Source organism: Caenorhabditis briggsae (genome assembly GCF_000004555.2).
Source record: "Caenorhabditis briggsae complete genome, chrX, whole genome shotgun sequence".
Taxonomy (NCBI): domain Eukaryota; kingdom Metazoa; phylum Nematoda; class Chromadorea; order Rhabditida; family Rhabditidae; genus Caenorhabditis; species Caenorhabditis briggsae.
In genome coordinates, this window is record NC_013491.2 from 16,496,967 (window position 1) to 16,517,695 (window position 20,729).

The 20,729-nt window shown below is 34.6% G+C and overlaps 1 protein-coding gene across 1 annotated transcript; it reads right to left on the minus strand.

The window, feature by feature from the left end:
* Positions 1-82: 82 nt before the first annotated feature.
* On the minus strand, positions 83-4,656 carry CBG22753 (the record flags this gene model as incomplete). Its single annotated transcript, XM_045240338.1, has 9 exons — positions 83-212; positions 585-889; positions 950-1,128; positions 1,173-1,293; positions 2,505-2,631; positions 3,404-3,548; positions 3,990-4,126; positions 4,275-4,352; positions 4,469-4,656. 9 exons carry the CDS (start codon positions 4,654-4,656, stop codon positions 83-85), a joined length of 1,410 nt encoding a protein of 469 aa, XP_045097652.1.
* Positions 4,657-20,729: the final 16,073 nt, after the last annotated feature.

Consider the following 20,729-nt stretch of genomic DNA (forward strand, 5'->3'; position numbering starts at 1 on the left):
ATGAGAATTTTCTTTACACCCGGTTCTTGTTTCTTGTCATAACAACAAGCATAAATATATTAAATTATACATTATTTTTTTTCTATGGGTTTGAATTCATTGTGATGAAGATGATCTCACAACCTCCGAAAATTTTGATTGGAGGGCCAAAGTAGTTGACGCCAGCACTGACATACACGTAGGTGTCCGTTTTCTTGTCGTAGTATTGACCCCTGAAATATTCATTATTATTTTTAGTTCTTTCACGGTACCGGTTAAAACATATTTTTAGTATATTTTGGGAATTTTAAGCGTTTTCAGGAGTCTGGAGCTCTGGTGTCAAATTTTCGATCACTTTCAAAAATTTGGAGAATGTAAAACAGGTCTAAATTAAACTTTTTACTGTCACCAGTTTTTTTTTTATTTCCCGTTTCTTCAGTTTTATGCCATCAAAAACTTTCAAAGTCAAAGTGATCGTACATTTGACAGCCGTGCTTCAGATTTTTGAAAATGGTAAGAATGGCTAAAAATAAACAAAAAATTTTTACTTTTTTTTGAGAAAAAATGTTTGTGTACCTTCCGGTAATTTTGGTTATCGTACTCACCTCACAAAAGCGTTTGCAATATGGACAATTGGCACAAATGGATACATCTGACCTCCATGAGTATGACCGGACAGAATTAGGTTTACTTTCTTGCTCAAATTTCTGTCATTAAGTACCACCTTTGCCGCATTCGGTTGGTGAGCAAGAAGAACATTAGTGGAATCAGATTCACACGTTGATAAAGCCTTATTCAAATCCATTCCATGACCAGGAACATGAGCATGAACAGCATAGATATCGTCAGCGCCTGCCATGCACATCTGTTGTCCATTTATCGTAATATGCTTATTTTGGTTGTGAAGTATCTGGAACAAAAATTTTAGAAAAATAATTTCGGTTGTTATCATCTTTTTATAAAAGCTAACCGTTATATTGCAATTTTCCAGGAACCAGAACCATTCTGTGACGTTTCCATGCATGTACTCATGATTTCCTGTTGCAAAATAGACACCTCCTGGAGCTTTCAAATTGCACAATGGTTCAGCGGCTCCATGGAAGTCTCGAACAAGTCCGTCGGCAAGATCACCAGCAATAGCGATTATGTCTGAAGACGAGATATGTTGAATGAATCACAGTTTTCCAGTTTACCTGGCTTCAGAGCATTCGTCATCTCTACTATCCTTGCGATTCTAGTCCGTCCCACAGATGGACCGATGTGGATGTCAGATAGGAGTGCAATCGAGACATTTCCACCGCTTGTTTGGAACTTCTAAATGAATTATTATAAGTCAGCAGTAGAAAGATATGTTGAGTATAATTTGGAAACTCTGAAGCATAGAAGGGATAAGTACGATGCTAAGTTTTTTAGAAAAATGATCGCAGGTCGGAGAAATATAGATAATAGTTCTTATTTTAAGATAAATGCAACAAAAACCCGTAGCCAACGCACATACTTTTGGAAGGTTCCTAAAACTAAAGTTAAAAGAACCTTTTTCACAAATAGAGTGCTCAGTAAAATGGTAAATTCCACAAAAAATGGAGTTTGAAGACGCTCTCCGACAGACGTTGTTTGATTTGATTTTTGTTCCCCTGATTGATTATTAATAGTAGCATTAGTTTTTTTTTCTTTTTCTATGTCACCCTACCCTCCCCTCTCCTTATTTTTTTTCATTTTTTATCCATGTTTTTTTAACGTAGTGAATTCAATTCAATTCAATTCAATACGAGACGTACTTAGTTTGGCTCTTTCCGGGAAGAACGGTCCCAAAGCGGGACCGTCGGTCCCATCATCGGACCGCAGGTCCCAACGAATTGCGACAACGGTCCCATTGTTTCGACAACAATCCCATTGTCCCGACAACGGTCCCAACGATCCGACAACGGTCCCAAGGGTACGACAACGGTCCCAACCAGGCTTAATCTGGAAACCCTATTGGAAAAATCGGAAATTGTAATTTTTGTTTTGAAAATGAAACACATTTCAACAATAAAAACGAAAAAAAAAATTTTTGAATATAATTGAGAATTCCAGCACCTTTTTACTCGAATTTTTCAGAGTGTATTTGGTTCATAATTATAGGCGTAGGCTGAAACGCCTTGTTCACATCAGTGCCGGAAAATAGCGTTTTGGCCTAAGCTTACAATACAAAAAACCTAATATTTTGTGAAAATCCCTGTCAAAAAGTACTGAAATTCCCAAGTAAAATGTTAAATTTTCCACTGGATTTTTGAAAAACCATTCCGTTTTCTCTGTATTTCGGGAATACGGCTTCCAGATTAAGCCTGGTTGACCGTCGTCGTACTCTTGGGACCGTTGTCGGAGCGTTGGGACCGTTCTCGGGACATTGGGACCGTTATCGGAACAATGGGACCGTTGTCGCAATTTTTGGGACCGGTGGTCCGATGATGGGACCGACGGTCCCGTTTTGGGACCGTTCTTCCCGGAAAGAGCCCTTAGTTTCTGGTTCTGTAGAAACTCACGTTCATTGGAATGCTTGCTTCCCTCACAATTGGGTCAGTGTGTGTAGTGTAGAGGCCACCAAACATGAACATGAATCCAAGGATAACAGCCAACATGATATGGAAGCTTCGGTTTTCATGAAGATATCTGAAAGTTCTAATCCGTTGTTTTTTTTTCATATAATTTTGCTATTGTTTTTGCTAGCTTTTCTATAAAGTCAGTGTAGTAAATTTTTTTTTGTTGACTATGATTTAGTTTAGAAACCTTAAATTAATAGGCAATCAGATACCATGTCACATACAAAATGATTATTGTTATGGGTATCACACCCATTACTCATATACTATCATCAGACCACCAACATCTGACGTGACAGGACTACAAAATTCAAGTGAATCTTGTACCCAGGGCAAATAATCATTCAAGATTTGGACAGCATTATATGGCCATCTTCATACATTGTCGTTTTGTAGTCAAAACTTGTGCCTTTTTTTTAAACAGATCTATGATATTTTTTTTATGCAAAGTATGGAAAAATCAACGAAGCGCACTTATTAAAATTACGCGATTTATAGAAACGCGACTTTGAATCTCCCTTTCTAAATTTAAGCTAAACTTATTATTTCGAAACGTCGAAAAACTGTTTTATATTTAGATGTTATGCTATATGAATTATTTGAGCTGTAACAGTGAAAAACTTGTGAGCGTGGACAACGGTTCCCGTGTAGAGAACCACCATTAACTGAAATTTCGATCCTTTCCTTTTCCAGAGTCCTGAATTTTGGACACCAGCATAATAATCATGTATAATTTTGTGATTGTAATGCTAATTTTTACGATAGAGTTTTTTGAAGCAACCGAGCTTTAAAAGATATACTTAAAACGCGATTTCATGAAACTTCAGTCAAGAAATACTCACGTATGCACAGAATTTGCAGATACTCTGTTATGGATAATCCGTGTCGAGTAGTAAAGGATGTCCGCTATTAGCAAGAAAATCAGAATGTGCGCGTAGCAAGCAATGAAGCTCAAAGCCGTGATGGCGATGACATTCGGTTCCGGACCTGTGAAAAACGTTTTTTCCAGATTTTGAGTAGATCATGATTTGGCGAAAATATAGCAAATTTATCCCTTCACACTAGAGATGTTTGGAGAAACATTCGAAATTATGAAAAGTCCGAAAATTCTGACTGTTTTCATGGAGGAAATTCTAAAAAATGGTATATTTCCGAAGCTGTTTTCTCGGAATTTTTGATTAAAGTATATAAAATAGGAACTCGGAATTTTGAAAATTCCGAAAATTCCAAAAAGGCCATTCCGAATATCTCTGCTTAACACAGTATTATGCACATTTCTCTCCCTGTCCCATATGTTTTGTGATCATCACAGTTCAAACACAAATTTGTCTGCCTGTACGATAATTCAAAAATTAACATAAAAGTTCACTAAACCAGACACATTAGTCATCTGTTGTGTTCTATTTGAGCCATTCATCAAACACTCACCCAATAAAATGTAGTAAAAGAAGAGAGCAATATGAGAGAGGAACAAGAACAGCAACAAAAGTGCTTGAGTAACATCTTGCAAACATAACAGTCGGAGTCGTCGATTTCCAACTGGGTTTGGGCTGGGAAGTAGAGACCTGGAAAAAAGTAACTTTTGATTTTTTGTTCTGGTCAATTTTAGAGAGAATTCTTGTGGGTCTGCATGAACTTTTCTATCTATGTGCAAACTTTTTCGGACTTCTTCTCACTCTCACACATCACTGTTTGAATTAGAAACTGACTCACGTTATTGCGAAATCAGTATCACTTTCTAAGTTATTCGCAATAGAGATCTCACTCTCGGATTTGTGAGGTTTGTGCTTTCTGAAAGAAAAGGGTTTTGAAAGGAATTCCCAGGTTTCACTCCACTCTTGCAAAATTTACTTTTCTCACAATTAGTATGCACTCCCGCAGTTATGTTAAGTCAGATTACGACTCACTTGATCGAAAAGTTGATCCTCTTCCACATATAATAGGAGGAGGTCAACATAACGGTGGATGTGATGAGCATTGTATGCAGACGGACCAGTCGGTGGTGGGCCACGCCATCTGTCGATTTTCTTGCAATAGCCAGCGAGATGTGAATAAAGGCCAGAATCGCTATTGCGATTTTTATTTTTAGGTTCATTTCCTGAAAAAAAACGAATTTGAAAAATAAATGGAAAAGCTAGTGAGAAGAGTATAAAAGTGATGTATGGGAGAACTTTATACCCCCCACTCGCTCTCCGCAGTCACAAAACCGATAAGATGCGGCGCACAAAACCTTGAGACGGGAGGAGAAAAGTGTGTCCGAGTGGACGGAGGTGCGCGAGAGGGTTTGTTCCATTGGACACATAGTAAACAATGCGTCAGTAGGGAGACTAGGCGCATTTTGTGTGTCTCAGGGTCCGTTAAACGCGAGAGGGAAGAAAATAGGACAGCATTTCTCAAAATAGGAAGATAGTTGAAATATTTAATGAACAGTAACTAAGCTTTTGCTGATAAATGCAATTAGACTCACCGAGATTGACTGTTTGCATCGGGACCAACAGGAACAGGACATTTTTCTGAATAAAAACAATAATTTGTCGAAAAATAGCATTATTAAACACGGAAAATCAATGTTTATTAAGAAAAACCAGTTTTCCATGACCCCAAACAAGAACCAGGAGAGAAGATCTATTGTGAAATCCGAAGATAAAAAACACCTGATGCGGGCAAAGTTCAGAGTTCAGATTAGACGAAGGAAGTGATCAATGGTTATCTCGGAGTAATATAAATATAATATTTAACAGAAATAAGATACGGAAATTAAGCTAACTGGAAGAAAAATTGCAGTATTTGCATGAAAACCGGATGAGCAGCATTTGAATCGGATTTCCCAGGAAAAGGGACGATAAAAATGAAAATAAGGAAGTTTAAAAACAAACCGAGGATTTTTGAAGTTATTGATAAACAGAACACAGATAAAAACTGCAAGAAAAGATATCGAGAAAATAGGAAAACGATTTTGCATTTTATTATACCGAAAACCTGTAATGTGTAAGATACCTAAAATTTGTTAACTGACAAAACACATGATATTATGATTAACGTTTTATCAGTTGACACCTTTTTCATAGCTTCGATAGAAAGCGAGAGAAATCGGCTAAAAGTTACAAGTAAGAGAACCCCCATTACATGTTTAAAGGTACATTTTTTTTCAAAAAAGAGACAGAATTTTGGATTTTTCTTAGGTTATCAAGATTGTTTCTAACTGTAAAATATGTCATTGAACATACAAAATCTGAAAACTCCTAATATTATGAACTGTTTCTAGACTAGTAAAAAATTACACTTTTTTTGTCCAATAAGAAAACTGTAAATCGCAAAACCGAAACATGCATGAAATGAACATTAAATTCTCCTTTTTCTGCCAATCTGGACACATGTGAAGACACAATACGACACAGTTTTCGCACAGCGTCGACGACCCGCCGATGATGTTGATGACAAATTTATGATGATGTTACTTTTTTTGTTCGGATGGAATGATTTATACAAATTATACAAATATCAGTTACAAAACAAAACAAAAAGACATTGAAAATTTTTTTTCAAATGAGTGCCGGACCCCTCTGAGTCTATGGGAAAAAGTGAGAGTGAAAAGAGAAGAACGAGAAGGGGGCGCATTAATTCCCACTATTTTCACCCTGGTTTTTTCCCGCTCGTCTCAAATAAGATTGTCTCTTTTCCTAGGAGGGTAGACAGATTAGAAAGTGCAAAGGAGATGGACCAGATGGAATTTGTGTTCTGTGTAATATTTCAGTTGTTGTAGTTGCTAAGCGTCTTACATAAATTATGTATTTTGCCTCCTTCGTTGTTTTCGTTTTTCAAGTACTCCAGGAATTTGTTCTCCAGACACCTAAGAAGCCTTTTCTTCACCTTTTCTTTTCAGTTTTTTGTGTCCAAGTGAGTTCCTGGTACGTTTTTCGTCCCGTGGTCAGTTTCTGGGAAAAGTGCAAACCGTTAGACAAATTTCAAGTAGCTAAAAACATGTGTTGGGATCTTTATGATTCAAAAATGTCTTGGAAATCATGCAATTTTAGGCGTTTTCAGTGATTTTTAAAATTGTCAATTTTAGAAAGATGCTGTGTCAAAGCTATGTAACATTATTCTAAAGCAGTTTTTAAGGACGAAATATGTTTTATGAATTTTGGGTATTTTTGGCTACATTTACTGCACCCATACTAGGAAATTCGAAGCAAAAAGTTGGTTTTTCAAAGTTTTTTCAAGCTTTTACGTTCAGCTTCATACAAAGACGGAGAACAGTTCTGGAGCCAAAATTTTTAAAATAGTAAGGTATCAGTGTTACATATTTTCTGAATACTTTCTAGCTTTCCGATCATGCTGTTATAGACAACTTGTTTTTAGACATAGGTCATTCGAAGACCTGCCAAAGTCTGAAAATTGGACTAGAGTCAATGAGGTTCCTGGGAAAATATAGTAGGACAATAAAATGGTATTCGCTGCTCTTGGTTGTATGAAAATATAAAGTAATTTGTGATGATTGTCTTGATCCGTATGCACCAACCAAACACCCTGATAATTTACTGAATATTATTATGGTTCAGATAGAAATTAGAGATATGATTTAAAATACAAATTTCATAATTTCAAATCTGTTTGAAACCTGAACAAATTACTGTGAACACTTTAAAAAATGACCACAAACTTGTATTTTGAGCCCAATTATATCAGTTCCTGTGAGATATAAGAAAAATATGTTAACTGTTTAAAGGCTCGTCACAATTTCACCAAAATTTTATCAGTTTGTACACTTTTGATATCGCTTATAGCAATTGAGATAATTGAACATAAAGTTCAAGGATGAGACGACCTTCTATTAGTTTACGGTAACCGATTTTTTATTCTAGTTTCTTGTTATTTTGAATAATTTTCTCATTGAAAAAAGTCTCATGGTTATTTATTTGTATCCATCAACTTGTATATCAAAAAACACTGAATGTGCCTCTGGTCAAGTGCTAAAAAAATACAAATTTCTTTAACAGTGTGATATCTACACCCGTTAGATATCTGATATTCACATGTTTACATAAACAAGCTCCTTATCGGATTTTCAATTTTGATAAGATTTGTCATTTTCTACCTCTTCCAAAGGTAAATTTCAATAATTTGAAAAACGAGATGCTTGACCACATTTCCAATTTTTAGTGTGTTTCGGGTAGATCCTGAATTCTGTGATCTTCAGCATATGGTTCGTATTAGCATTTTATGCAGTTTAAAGATTTGAATCTTCTTTAAACTTTTCGAGAACGAAATAACAAAAACACACTGGTCCTATGACTTACTACGTACTTTATATTCAATTTCCGATTTGAGGTTTGCTTCTTTTTTCATGATCTGGGTGGTTTTCTAGGCCTAATTTTTCGCTCAAATAAGTTTTTATAATTTTCTAAGGCCTAAAAGTTCTCTTTTAACCGTTTTTTTTTGTTTCTTAGACCCTAGTTGACTTAAACAAAAAAAATCCACAAGTCAAAAAACACTCCGCTCTTATTTTTTCCCACAATTCCTTTTAAAATCGCTGGAAGGAGGAAACGGGAATGAATTGATCATCAATCGTTGCAATTTCCTTCTGCTGTGCCCCATAGAAATCTGATCTGTGCAAACAAAAAGAAGGCTCTTGCATTCTCACCACAAAAACTGTCATTGTTTTCATTTGGAATTGGAAATTGGTGGAAAAAAATAACGAATGTGAGAATCTAGTTACTATCCATTGTTTGTTGTTCTTTCGATGTTTTGCCATGGCGCTGTAAATATTCCGGATGACAGTCACCCGTTTGGTTTACTATCAGTTTTCGTATTTTATTTTTTTTCAAACAGAACTTTTTGTTGGTATTTTTAAAAATTTGGAGCACTTTAGAGGAGCTAAAGAGCAAAAAGCAGTTGTTTTGCAAACGAAGAGATGTTTCCATTCTTCAATTTATCTTTATCACCCCATTTTCCCTTCAATTCTCCTATTCTTTTCCTATCTTCTCAATGTCTTTTCATTATCTCTAACTTTTCTTATTCCCTTGTCTTTGCTTGATGAGCTTGAGCAAAAATGAGCTTAAGGTCTTCAGAAAATGGCGTATAGCAGCGTTCACATAAATTCATATGATCCACACACTCTCACACTCTTGATTTCTATAAATTTCACTCCTCTCGCAACTCTAACGAGCCAGATGTGCGCTTCACACTATTCTTCTTCCACTATTCCACACTACTTCGTGTTTTTGCAAAAACTTTTGCTCTCCAAAAAATCAGAAATTCCGAATGGAATATTCATAGGCATGTGTCAGTTTTTGGGTATGAGTAGGAAAAGAATCCGCGTGGGAGTTGGGTGGTGGTATGACAACTGAATAGGTTAGGATGTTCTGCATACTTAGGGTCAACTTGTAATTTTTTCCTCATCTTTTGATACCGTAGATTTTGAGCTCAAAACGATTTTCGAAACTTTGTTTACCATTCATCCGTGGTTTGAACACTTAATTTGTATAACTCTAAATACCGTAAACACTCTGATAGAGTGACCAACGTAACTTTCTATTTTGAGCAGATTTATCTCGTTTTCTGTGAAAGATTTCAAAAAATAGTCAACTAACAAAATATTTGAAATCTTATAATAAACATTTTATTAGTTAATTTCTTTTTGATACCTTTCACAGGAAATGAGATATATAGGCCTAAAGTGAACCCGTTTGAATGGCATTCTATTAGTGTGTTCACGGTAAATCAAATGTTTCATTTTCTTTTTTTTTATTTTTTTTGTCATATCGTCCAACCAAATGGTAAAGAGTGCTTAAGTCCCCCAGTCTGAGATTTCTGTTTTGTAGTTTGTTTGTGCTTGGTCCCATTTGATAGTTTTTAATTTTTCAATGAAGGTATTCAGTTAGACTAATTCAGAAAAATGATGTCTGAGACGTGTTACGAACGGATAACTCACTCTAACTGTAGTCCAAATATCAAACCAACTTCTCCAACATAAGAAGCACAGTTTGCTCAGACATCACTCTAGTTCAAATTTCTCATCTTTACAGCCTTAGCTTATCAAAATCTTTTCCGGCTAAATGATTTTTCATTTGTTTTTCTTTTTTTCAGTTGCAGCTTTTTTTCTGTTTTGGATCCAACAGTTATCAGATGTTCAAAATTTGAGTTTAGATACGTTATTTAAAATTTAGATAACTTGGAAGCCCGGAAACACTCTTATGTATGTGTGACCCCCCTCAACTTTGAGCCAATCTATCTTGGTTACTGTGAAGGATTTCAAAAAGTGGTCAACTAACAAACTTCTTCTGATATTATAATGAAAATTTTCCTAGTTTACCACGTTTCGATATCTTTCACAGGAAGTGAGATATAGGAGCTCAAGGTAAACGGTTTGGGAGCATTCGAATGTAATGTTTACGTTGAATCAAATGTTAAAATTTTTCAGTTAATTCATTCATTTTTTATATTTTATCTGTTTGTACTCAATCAGTTGATTTCCTCTGATCTTTTGAAAATTTTTTAAGAAAGTTAGAAATAAATGGAGAAGAAGTACGATAGCCATCCAGTGTGAAATTTACGTTTTGTATTTTGATTATGCTCGATCTCATTTGATCTCCGAATGAAAGTGTTCGATTGGACTAATTCTAAAAAGATGATGTCTGAGATTTATTATGATCTGATAACTTGTCTTATCTGTAGTCCGAATTTCGAAATCCAAGCTTACTTATCCAAAACTAGACTGGTAGTTTGCTAAGACATCACTCTAATTCAAGTTTCTGATCTTCTCAGCTCAAGATTTCCAAAATCTTCTCCGGCTAAAAGATTTTTTATTTGCATCTTTTTTAATTAGTTTATTTTGAGCCTTTATTTATCCGTGATCTGAGATTTGAGCTTAGATACCATTAAATACCGTGAAAACTTTCATGCATGTGGACGTCCTTCCTTTTCACTTCGAGCCAATTTATCTCGTTTTCTGTATAATATATCGAAAAATGATCAACTAACGAAATATTTTTGCAGTTCTAATAAATATATTTTGATTTTACCAATTTTTGATATCTGGTACAGGAAGTGAGACAAATAGGCTCGAAGTTGAAATTTAGGGCGCCTTCTATTAGTGCTTATGGTAACTGAAGTTTTCGTTTTTCCGGCAAATTCTTTCTTTTTATTCTTTAATTGTTTATACTCCATCGGTAGGTTTTCTGTGAAACTTAACAAAAATTTTAAATAATGAAAAAAGTACGAAAATCATATAATGCAAAACTTCAGTTTTGTAGTGTCACTGTGCTTGATCCGATTAGTTAATTTTCCATCTCAAATAAAGGTGTTCGATTAGACTAATGCACAAAAAACGATGTCTGAGGATCATATTGAACTGTTAATTTGGTATATTCGAAATTCAAAGTCAGAACTTGAAGTCTACTTCCCCAAAATGAGACCAATAGTTTGCTCGAACATCACTCTAGTTCAAATTTCTAACCTTGCCAGCTCAAGCTTATCAAAATCTTTTCCGGCTAAATGATTTTTCATTTGCAACTTTTCATTTCGTCTATTCCGAGCCTAACTAAAAGTTTGAAAAATGTCCCTTCTCAAACATGTTGCTTCATATTTCACCCTGAAGACCAACATATTTCGATCTCCGAACACCCATTGACGTTTTAATCCTCCCGTGTGTCTGGTGTCAACTGAATCTTATGATAGGAATTGGGAGGAAGCCGATCTTTTGATTCTGTCTATTGTTACATAATTCTTAACGTCGGTTATTTAGTTTAAATCCCCCCATATTTACGTATTCATAAAACTCTAGAAATGTCGGAAGTCTTCTCATGTTGTCACAATTCTCATATGACTACAGTTGAGAAACAATGGATATCAGATGTTCGTAAATAGAAATCATTGTTTGCCATAATTTTTGACGTGGGTCTCTTCTAGGAACATGAAAATAAGGAACTGAAAACAATTAGTGATTGAATAACGTTTGTTGTATGAGATTTTCCATTTCAACTTACCAAAACATTGATGACGAACACCCTGACCCTTCAGAAAAATCTTCAAAAGAAATTTCCACTCATTCACATGATATTACATTTTTTCTCTTTTTTCGTAGGTCGCCTGTCCATTTCCTCTTGCAAAAACACATAATACTAGAAATGAAATCCAGGCGAACATGTCCTAAGTCATTTCCATATCCCATGAGGCGAGGGTTGTACATATTTTTTTGGCAGGAAAAGAGCGGCGACCACTGGGTGAGAAGAAAAAAGTATTCTATCAGTTTTAGAGACAAAAACGAGCAGTGAGAGGCTACTCTCCACGCATTTTTTTTTCATTTTGTAAATGCATTTTGAGGAGATAGCCATTCGAAAATGACCAGCCGGTGACCATTTTTCTGATTTCCTCTCTTCTTCTTCTTCTTCCTTTTATTTTACTTCACTTTTCAATTTCTGTGGGACCCAGGGTTTTGGTTTTCTTTCTCTTTTGCGCTTCCCTATTTTCCCTGTGTATCTTTTTTGCCTACCCCACCAATTTTGAAGTGCACATTCCGTCATTTGCACTTGAACACTAGGATGGATTTGGGTATCATCTTCATCAAAACACATGAATGATGTTTATATCTAGATTTGACCACCTCGTTGGGTCGGAGGGAAGAGAGGAAGAAAAATATTTATAACCGAAAAAAAATTATTTGAGTGTTTTGGAATCTTTTTCTTTTTGCGAATGGGTGGGTGTTGGATCCACGATCTTCAGACCAACATCAAATTGTTTCCTTCCCCTATTTCTTTCTGTTTTGAGAATTGCGATTTTGATAGTTCCGCACTTTCTAGAACGCCACCTAAAACATTTAAAGAATTTGACAGTTTGCCTCTTATGACATCATTCGTCTTCCGTAACTTTTGCTTCTTCTTCCTCTTATCAAATATTTTACTCAGTATTATCAGTTGGTTAAGTCACTTTATTTCTCCAGTTGGCCCCATCAAACAATTTTTTCTTTTTTTTTTTTTGGAATCTCTGTTCTAGCACTTCCTACTCCCCTGGTGGTCGGGAGGGACAATGTCAATCCTTTCCGAATATTGTTTGTGATGCCTTTTTCCACCACCATTATCCTTGCGTTCCTCGCTTCCTTCATCTTCCTCTTCTTCTAGTTTTTCTTCATCTTCCTCCATTTTTCGCTTTCACACATATTCTGAAAATAATGGAAACTCGCTTATGAAATGGCGGCTAATTGTTAGAAAAATGAAAAGGAAGGCATTCACACACATACCCCCCCCCCACCTCACTCCATTCTTCCTATCGTTTTCCGATTGTTATTTTTGTTTTTTGGATTTTTGAAAATTTCTAATTGTCAACTTTCATTTTCTCATGGAGATTCGAAAAAATATCCTAAGGGAAATTGCGAACCGAACTCTTAATTTTGAAGAAGATACAGTAGGCGTTTGAGTATTTTGAGCTCATTTACTTCCTGTTCGTTGTTAATTGTCTTATTTTCAGTTTTGAATAAATCATTCAAAAGAGAAACTCATTCTTTATGGAACCTTGCTACCTTTTCCAAGAAAAAAATATCATATTGTTATTTTTAAGTGGAAAAAGTCAACTTTGAAATTCTCAAAAAGTATTCCAAAATGTTTCCATTGCTCTAAAAATTTGAATTATGCCAAACATGAAAATGTTTCAATTATTGAAGTTTTATCCTGATAAGATATGTGTCTTGTACCCGAAAAAGTCGAATATGCCAAAATTATCTTTTAAATGAGATTTTTGTTACTTTAGTACCCTTATCTCGCCCTGTTGGATTCGTTCAAATTAGTTGTCAACCTAAAAACGGAGTCCTTTTTGCTTGATATCTGCTGAAATTTCTAGACAAATTGAACGAATCTGAACTACTTTTTTAGAACAACAAAGTTGACTATCTCGCCATGAAAAGTCAAAATATACCGTAAACGCTTCTATGTATTCCTCCAATTTTCAACTTTGAGCCAATTTATCTCGGTTCCTGTGAAAAATATCGAAAATTGCTTAAATATAAAAATATCTTCGATATCAATATAATCACTTTATCAGTTGATCACTTTTTGATATCATTTATAGAAAATGAGATATATGGGCTCAAAGTTGAAGGTTTGGGGGAGAGGGCATGCTATTAAATGGTTCACAGTAATAATTTTCTGCCCGGTACTGTAGGTCTTACAAAAACTAACTCTTGCAGAGCCAATTATACCAGTGAAAATTTTCACATTTTTTTTGATCCGTGAGGCTTTTTCTTAATATTCTTTATTTTTTGTAAACTTCAAATATCAATTACCGTAAGTACTCTAATGCAATGTCCGCAGACCGTGAAATTTCATCCTGTATAGCACATTTCCTGTAAAAGGTATCAAAAATTGTGAACTAAAAAAATGTTCATCCTCATATCAAAATTATTTTGCCTGTTGACCACTTTTTGATCTTTTTTACAGAATCCGAGATAAATTGGCTGACATATAAGAGGGTCAGTCTATAAGGTACACAGCTCAAAAAACCAAATTATTTCATTTTTTGTCAATTACTTGTCTAGCTGATTCTCAAACTGAAACATTGACACCAGCAGCAACAAAACTTGAAAGAGACCACTGATAAGAAGAGAAACTTGCAAAATCATCGCGACATGTGAACTCTAAATTTTTTCTTCTCGACCGTTAGTTGCCATCAACATATTTTTTACCCACTGCATACAAAATTCAACGTGAAGTGAGCTGTTTTCATTTCTTCTTATTTTGTTTTGTATTCTGAATGCTCTATGAATTTCTTCCAGAATAAATGGAAAATTGACCATTTCTTTTAGCAAAACCTGTTTTGCAGGGAAAAGTATCCTTCCTGAAAATTGGTTTTTGAACAGTTGGAACATCCAATTCCAATTTCAGCATAGCTCTGTTATTCTCTCTTTTTTCAATATGCATTTATGACGTTCATTTAGAAGTAATTAAGAGAAAATTGATGAAAAATGAGCGATTTCTCACCGCAGAACGTTTTTCACAAGGTCAGGGTCTATTGAAAATTGCACTAATTAATTTTTTTTTATATCCAATTTCAAGATCATATGCCTGTCAGCTAGTTTCAGATATCATAAAAAGTTTTACGAGTGCTAACTAACAGAGTAAACAAAAAAAAAACGTTTAAGGAACCTGTAGAGGAAGTAAAATCTATTATATAAAAATTAGAAAAATTAACTGACCAATGACAGAAAAAATGACCAAGAATAGAAAGAAAAATCTTGTTTTTGTCATTCATTTTCTCTTGAATTTCACACTTCTTTTTTCTTTTTTCGCTTCAAAATTTTGCAACTTCACTCTATACATGTATACTTGAAGCTCAGCAATTTGATTATCCTGGACTTTTTTTTTTGAAGTGAAAAATGTTGACTTTTTGTATATTTTTGAATTGTTCAGACAGGACATGTGTTCAGTTTTCTTTTTTCAAGAAATATCTTTGACTTTTGGAATATTTGCGGCAGCTTCAAAGTCTTTGACCGCGGAAGAGTGAGAGGATGCACTTCACGAGTGTAATTGATGATTGAACTAAATAAATAAAAGTCATCTTGATCCTAAACCGACCTTTTTTTTTCTTTTTTTATTGGTTTTCTATTTTGTTTTCCGATGAGGATTTTACTGTTTGCTTTTTGAGTATCCATTTTTATCCCCATTTTTCGCCACGTGTTTTCATCTTGCTGTTCAGTTTCAAAATTTTTTCTTTTTTGGAGAATTGAAGGGCGCTTTTTTTTCCTTGTTGGTATTAACACAGAGTTGTTTGGAATGGCTTTTTTGGAATTTTTTTTGGAATGTCGAAAATCTTGAATTTCAAAAAATTTCAAATTTCCAAAATTTCAGCGATTCGGGAAATTCCGATATTTAAAAATTAGGAATTTTGAAATTTCGGAATATATCTTCAAATGTTTGGAATTTCCGAACATTAACCTTTTTTGTAAAATCCCCTTTTTCCTACTAAAAAAGCGCTCAAATTGGCAAACAGGATTTGAAAAATGTGAAAGTAATTCCGCTCAAAACGTACAACTTTTTAGCGTACGACTCCGGGCTACATACAGTATCGGTAAAAAAAAATAAAAAAAGATTTTCCAGTTTATTTTCTGTCATTTTCACCATTTTTAGGAATCTGGAGCTCGGCTGTCAAGTTGCAAATCACTTTGCAGACCTAGATTAAAAACTTTGCATTCAGAGAATTATTCGAAATCCGAAGTTTACAGCTATATGCCCATTACTGAATAACACCTTTTTTGGCCCTTTTTGTACTGGAAACGTGTATTTCAGAAGCTTGCAAATATTTAAAAAATATGGAATTCAAAAAAAATGATGTAAATTCAATGTTTTTTTTTCTAGGTCTGTTTAACACATTCAAAAGTTTTCAAAGTGATCGGAAACTTGACAGCCAAACTACCGACTCTTGAAAATGTCCGAAAATCAACTGTAAATACGTTTTTGTTTATCTTACTGACCGGTTCTGCATTCACATCGTCTCATTTTTTTTTCCATATCTCTGAATCCATGAAACCCCTTTTATCAAGTTCAGAAACTTTAGATCTGATACAAAGAAGGGTCACCTTAAACAATATGACGGGGAAAGAAAAGAGTTTATCAATCTATTTGTAGATTGTATTATGAAGTTTGCTTTTCCAATCAAAATTTAACATGAGAGATGGAAAAATAAAAGAGATATTAGAGAAAACAGAAAGATGTCTATGATCCTCAAAAAGTGCTCCGAAAAGTCAAGAAAAGTTAGTTTTTCGTATAGATTGAACTACTAAATAGCGTGGGAACCTCGGCATACTATATCCGGTTAGTTAAATGAGCGAGAAAATGAATATTTTGGTATCTGACTCCCTCCGCTAGAGTATTCTTTCTTTTCCGCTCCGCTCTTTATTTGTTTCCCACACCATCTGTGGGCATTTTTGGGACACTTTCATCCCGTATATCATGATGACGTTTGGTGCTCGCCTCTTCTGATTCTATTTCGTGTCACGTTCCATTTTGGAGTAGAAGCAGCCCCCGCTTTTTGTATATATTGTATCTGCAGATTAATGACTATTTTCGTCTAATGATTGACTATTTTAGAACTCTATAAGTTCACAAGAACTTGCGTTTTTCTTGACGATTTACATCATTTGAGAAAATTTTTTTTTCCCGCTTGTCTGTTTAATGTTCCTTATTCAGTGTTTCATGAAATTCTTTGCACTCTCAAACCCTCAATTATAGTTAACTTGTGATTGATATCACGTGTAAATGTAAATACGAATAAAAAAAATAAACTAAAAACTATAGTTTGTTTTTCTTTTATTTTTCTTAAAATCCAGCAACACCAATGTATCCACAAGAAGGAAAGCAATCTCAGAGGACTATTTATCAAATTCGAGTGCTAACTAGCTTCTCTAGAGGAGAAGTGGGTTGACGGGAAATAGTAGGGGCTTTGTTCTTATTTTCCAAAACAAACGTACAGTGATTTAAAGATTAGGTGAGATAAATTTTTGAATTTAATTAAACAATTGTTTTTAGCTCTTATTTTTGCCCTATCAAGGATGTTTGGAACAAAATTCGGAATTCCTAAAATTTCTTACCTTTTGCAGAACTAAATTTCGACCCGAATGGTCTCCATTTTTTAAAACTGTAACTTATAAGACTACTGTATGCCAAAGGCGAACGCAACAAATATCCTGACGGGTCTCGAGTTTTTTTTCGCGTTTTCAAAATCTGTTTGTCAATTTTCGCCAATTTTTCGCCTTTTTGTGATGGGAAAGTGGAATTTCTTTTTGAAAAATTAATCTTACGGAAAGAAAATTTTTTGGAAAATTTCAAAATGGGAATATTCCAAAATTACGAAGTTTTTAAATTTTCAAAATCGCAAGATTCTAAAAAGCCAAAATTTTCAAGATTGGAATGGTCTGAAATTCCAAAAATTTTGAAATTGGAATGTTCTAAAATTTTCGGAAACGGAGTACTCCGAAATTCTAAAATTCTAAAAATCGGAAAATCCCGAAATTCTGAAATATTAAAAACTGGAATATTTTGCGATTCCGAAACTTGGAATTTCCTAAATTCTTTCTAAAAACCTAAAAAAACTATTCCAAACAATGCTGATCCCTATCAAATTATCCCGATTTTTTTCAGCCGTTTATATTTGTACAAGAATAATTTTCTTCGACCCCACGTGACATAAAATTTAGTAGATTTCCTTTGTATTCAAATAGCACTTTTCTTTAATTGTCTACAGCTAAGAACAATTGACTGGAAAGGAAGTTCTATGAAAAATACAGCGAAGATAATTCGATTACCGTAATTTTAGCGGCTCTCTCGTCGACTACCAAAAAGTCATGCCTAACAGTAAACATTCAGAAATTCTCACTCACAAAGCACTCAAGTTCTTTCCAATGAAAAATCTTTGAACTTTACGTTTTCAAGTAGCCTAAGCCTAGTAGTGACGTCGAGACCCAGAGCCCCTATGGTATTAGTCAACACTCTGAAACAGTGAGCCGGACTTTGTTGTCTTATCATAGACATTATCACTCAATCGGTCATGCCTCCTCGAGCATTCCTTTCTTGATGCATAAAAACAGAAAGTTTCCTATTCGAAAAGTTCCACAACTGTGTTTTATTTTACCCACTCCAGATTTGTGGTTTTCGTAACATGTGTTTGCTTGTTCTTTTCTTTTTGTTGTCCTTCGTTTGTCGGGGGCATTTATGTTCTTGGAAGAAACAACAAGAACACTCATTTTGTTTAGCTAAATCCACCAAACTCAAGGTTTTTTTTGAAACTTGCTTGCTGTAGAGAGACATTTTCTTGTTGTTCTTTTGAAAATGATTTTTTGGTAACAGCTGATTTTTGTGTTTTTCAAAAAAAAAGCCCTGAGTTTTTATTGAGAAAACTTTATAAATGGGAAAACTGTTGAGAAGTTCAATTCAGTACTGCTTTTTGCATTTTCAAAAATCACTATATCGAAAATTGTGTTTTTATGTTTGAATTAGAATTTTTGTGTCTACTACAGTATCGGTCAATAGGATATACTTTTTCCGATAAATGTTTTTATTTTCAAGTTCTTTTCCCAGTTGTATTTAACCATTTTCAGCATACTTGTAAAATTCCGGGCCGGGCCTGAAGAAATTTTCAAGGCCCGGGCCCGGCCCGGAAGGCCCAGTATCAAAAATTATGTATTTTTGAGCCAAATTTTGAGCTCTCAATAAATTTTCTTCATTTTTGTTTTGTTATTTCGGATTGTTTGTCTGTTTGCTCTAAAAAGATCGAAAAAACTACAAAAAAAAATTTTTGATCGAAAAAAATCACATAAGGGTCCCTTATGTGTTTTTTGAAATTTTCCAAACTTGTGAAATGACAGGTCCTCCGGGCCGGGCCTCCGAAATTCGAAAAAAAGCCCGGCCGGCCCGTTACAAGTATGATTTTCAGAAGTCTGGAGCTTGGCTCTCAAGTTTCCGGTCATTAAAAAAATTTTGGAGAGTATAAAACAGACCTAGATTGAAAACTTTGCATTCGCAGATTTTTTTTTCAAAACATCCTAGTTTTTAAGTTATTTGCTGATTTCTGAAAAACCTGTTTTTTTTCACGTTTTAGTACAGAAAAGACCCAAACATAGGTTTTTTTTCGCAAGTCTGCAAAAAGCTGAAAAACTAGGATTTAAACAAAAACTGTGAATGCTAATTTTTCCATCTAGAGTTTTTTTTTGAAACCATCCAACTTTTTGAAATCATATATAAAAACTTGACAGCCGATATGAAGAGTTCTGAAAATGGTCAAAATAACCAAAAATCAATTGTGAAAATTTTTTACTGTACATTTTCTATTAGAATTATTCCATGAAAGCGAAATTTTTACATTTCAAAACCACTATTTTCTTAATGTTTTTTTTATTCTCGGGCTGTACTTGTTGTATACTTCTATTTATCAAAACCCCGACCTCAATACTCTGTTTTTTTTGTTAAAGTATTTCCCGTCGGGATTTCCCGACTATTTTGACAGAACAATTACTGAAAAGTACTGTTTTTTAAAGGCGCATTGGCGATGTTTTACAAACCTTTCATCAGTTACACCTCTGTGCTGAAAAATGAATACGATTTTTTTGAAAAAAAAAGTTGGATATTCAATTTTCAGAAATGGGTTTACCTAGCAAACTTGGTCCCGATATATCTCGAGACGGAAAAAAGTTTTCCGATGACACATGACGTGGAAAAACACGCACACACAAAACAGTGATTCCATATTCCAATGTCGCAAAAAGCGGCCATATCACTTTTCTAATTAAATCCTGCCGGTTTCTTCCAGCACTATTTTCCTTTCTCTCCTTGACACCAAGAGCTTCTCCTCATTCTTCGTCTTTCTCTTCGTTTCTTCCACGAACCGATTTCTCATTTCATCCTTGTTTCCAACGTCTTCTCACCATTCCCCTACCCCACTACCATATTCTTTTGACGTGGTGCGTGGTGCAACATCACAATGCAAACATTGCTTCCTCATTTTCTCTTTTTCTTCTCACTCTTTGGGATATATTGCCCTTATATGGAACTGGATGGGGCTTTTTAGAAATCACATTCTCCTCGGGATCTCATTGAGTTTAATTAACTTTTGTCGCGCAAAGTTGTGTCAGCCGACTCGTACTAGTGGATACAGTATACCAAGGACCTAATGTAAAACTTTTTGTTCGGAGATACATGAAAGTAATAAACTAATGGACTAATCTTGGTAAACAAATAATGGGGAGAGGTTTTTTAAAACAGAATAGCGTGGTTATGCGGAGGAAATAAGACTAATTTGTTTGTCACATGGGTGGCTAGACGTAGATGGGGGGTGGAACCATTTTTTTTCCAAATTATCCATGTGTTTTGGAACCTGAAATAATTGTTGTTTCTGTTGAAAAGTGCATTTAGGTGTACCAGAATTCAGAATATTGACTCTCTGACATCATTATTTTTCTAAACTAAGAATTTCTTGATTCCCAAGCACTTCTAATTTTCCACTCATGCACTTTTTTTCCAGAAATCTACAGTGCTGGGGATACATATATGAGAAAAAGTGTTTTTCAGTTGATTTTTATCATTTTTAGGAGTCTGGAGCTCAGCTGCCGAGTAGTAGCGAATCATTTTGAACATTTTGTAGGTTATGAAACAGACCTAGATTGAAAATTATGATGAATATACAATTTTTCGA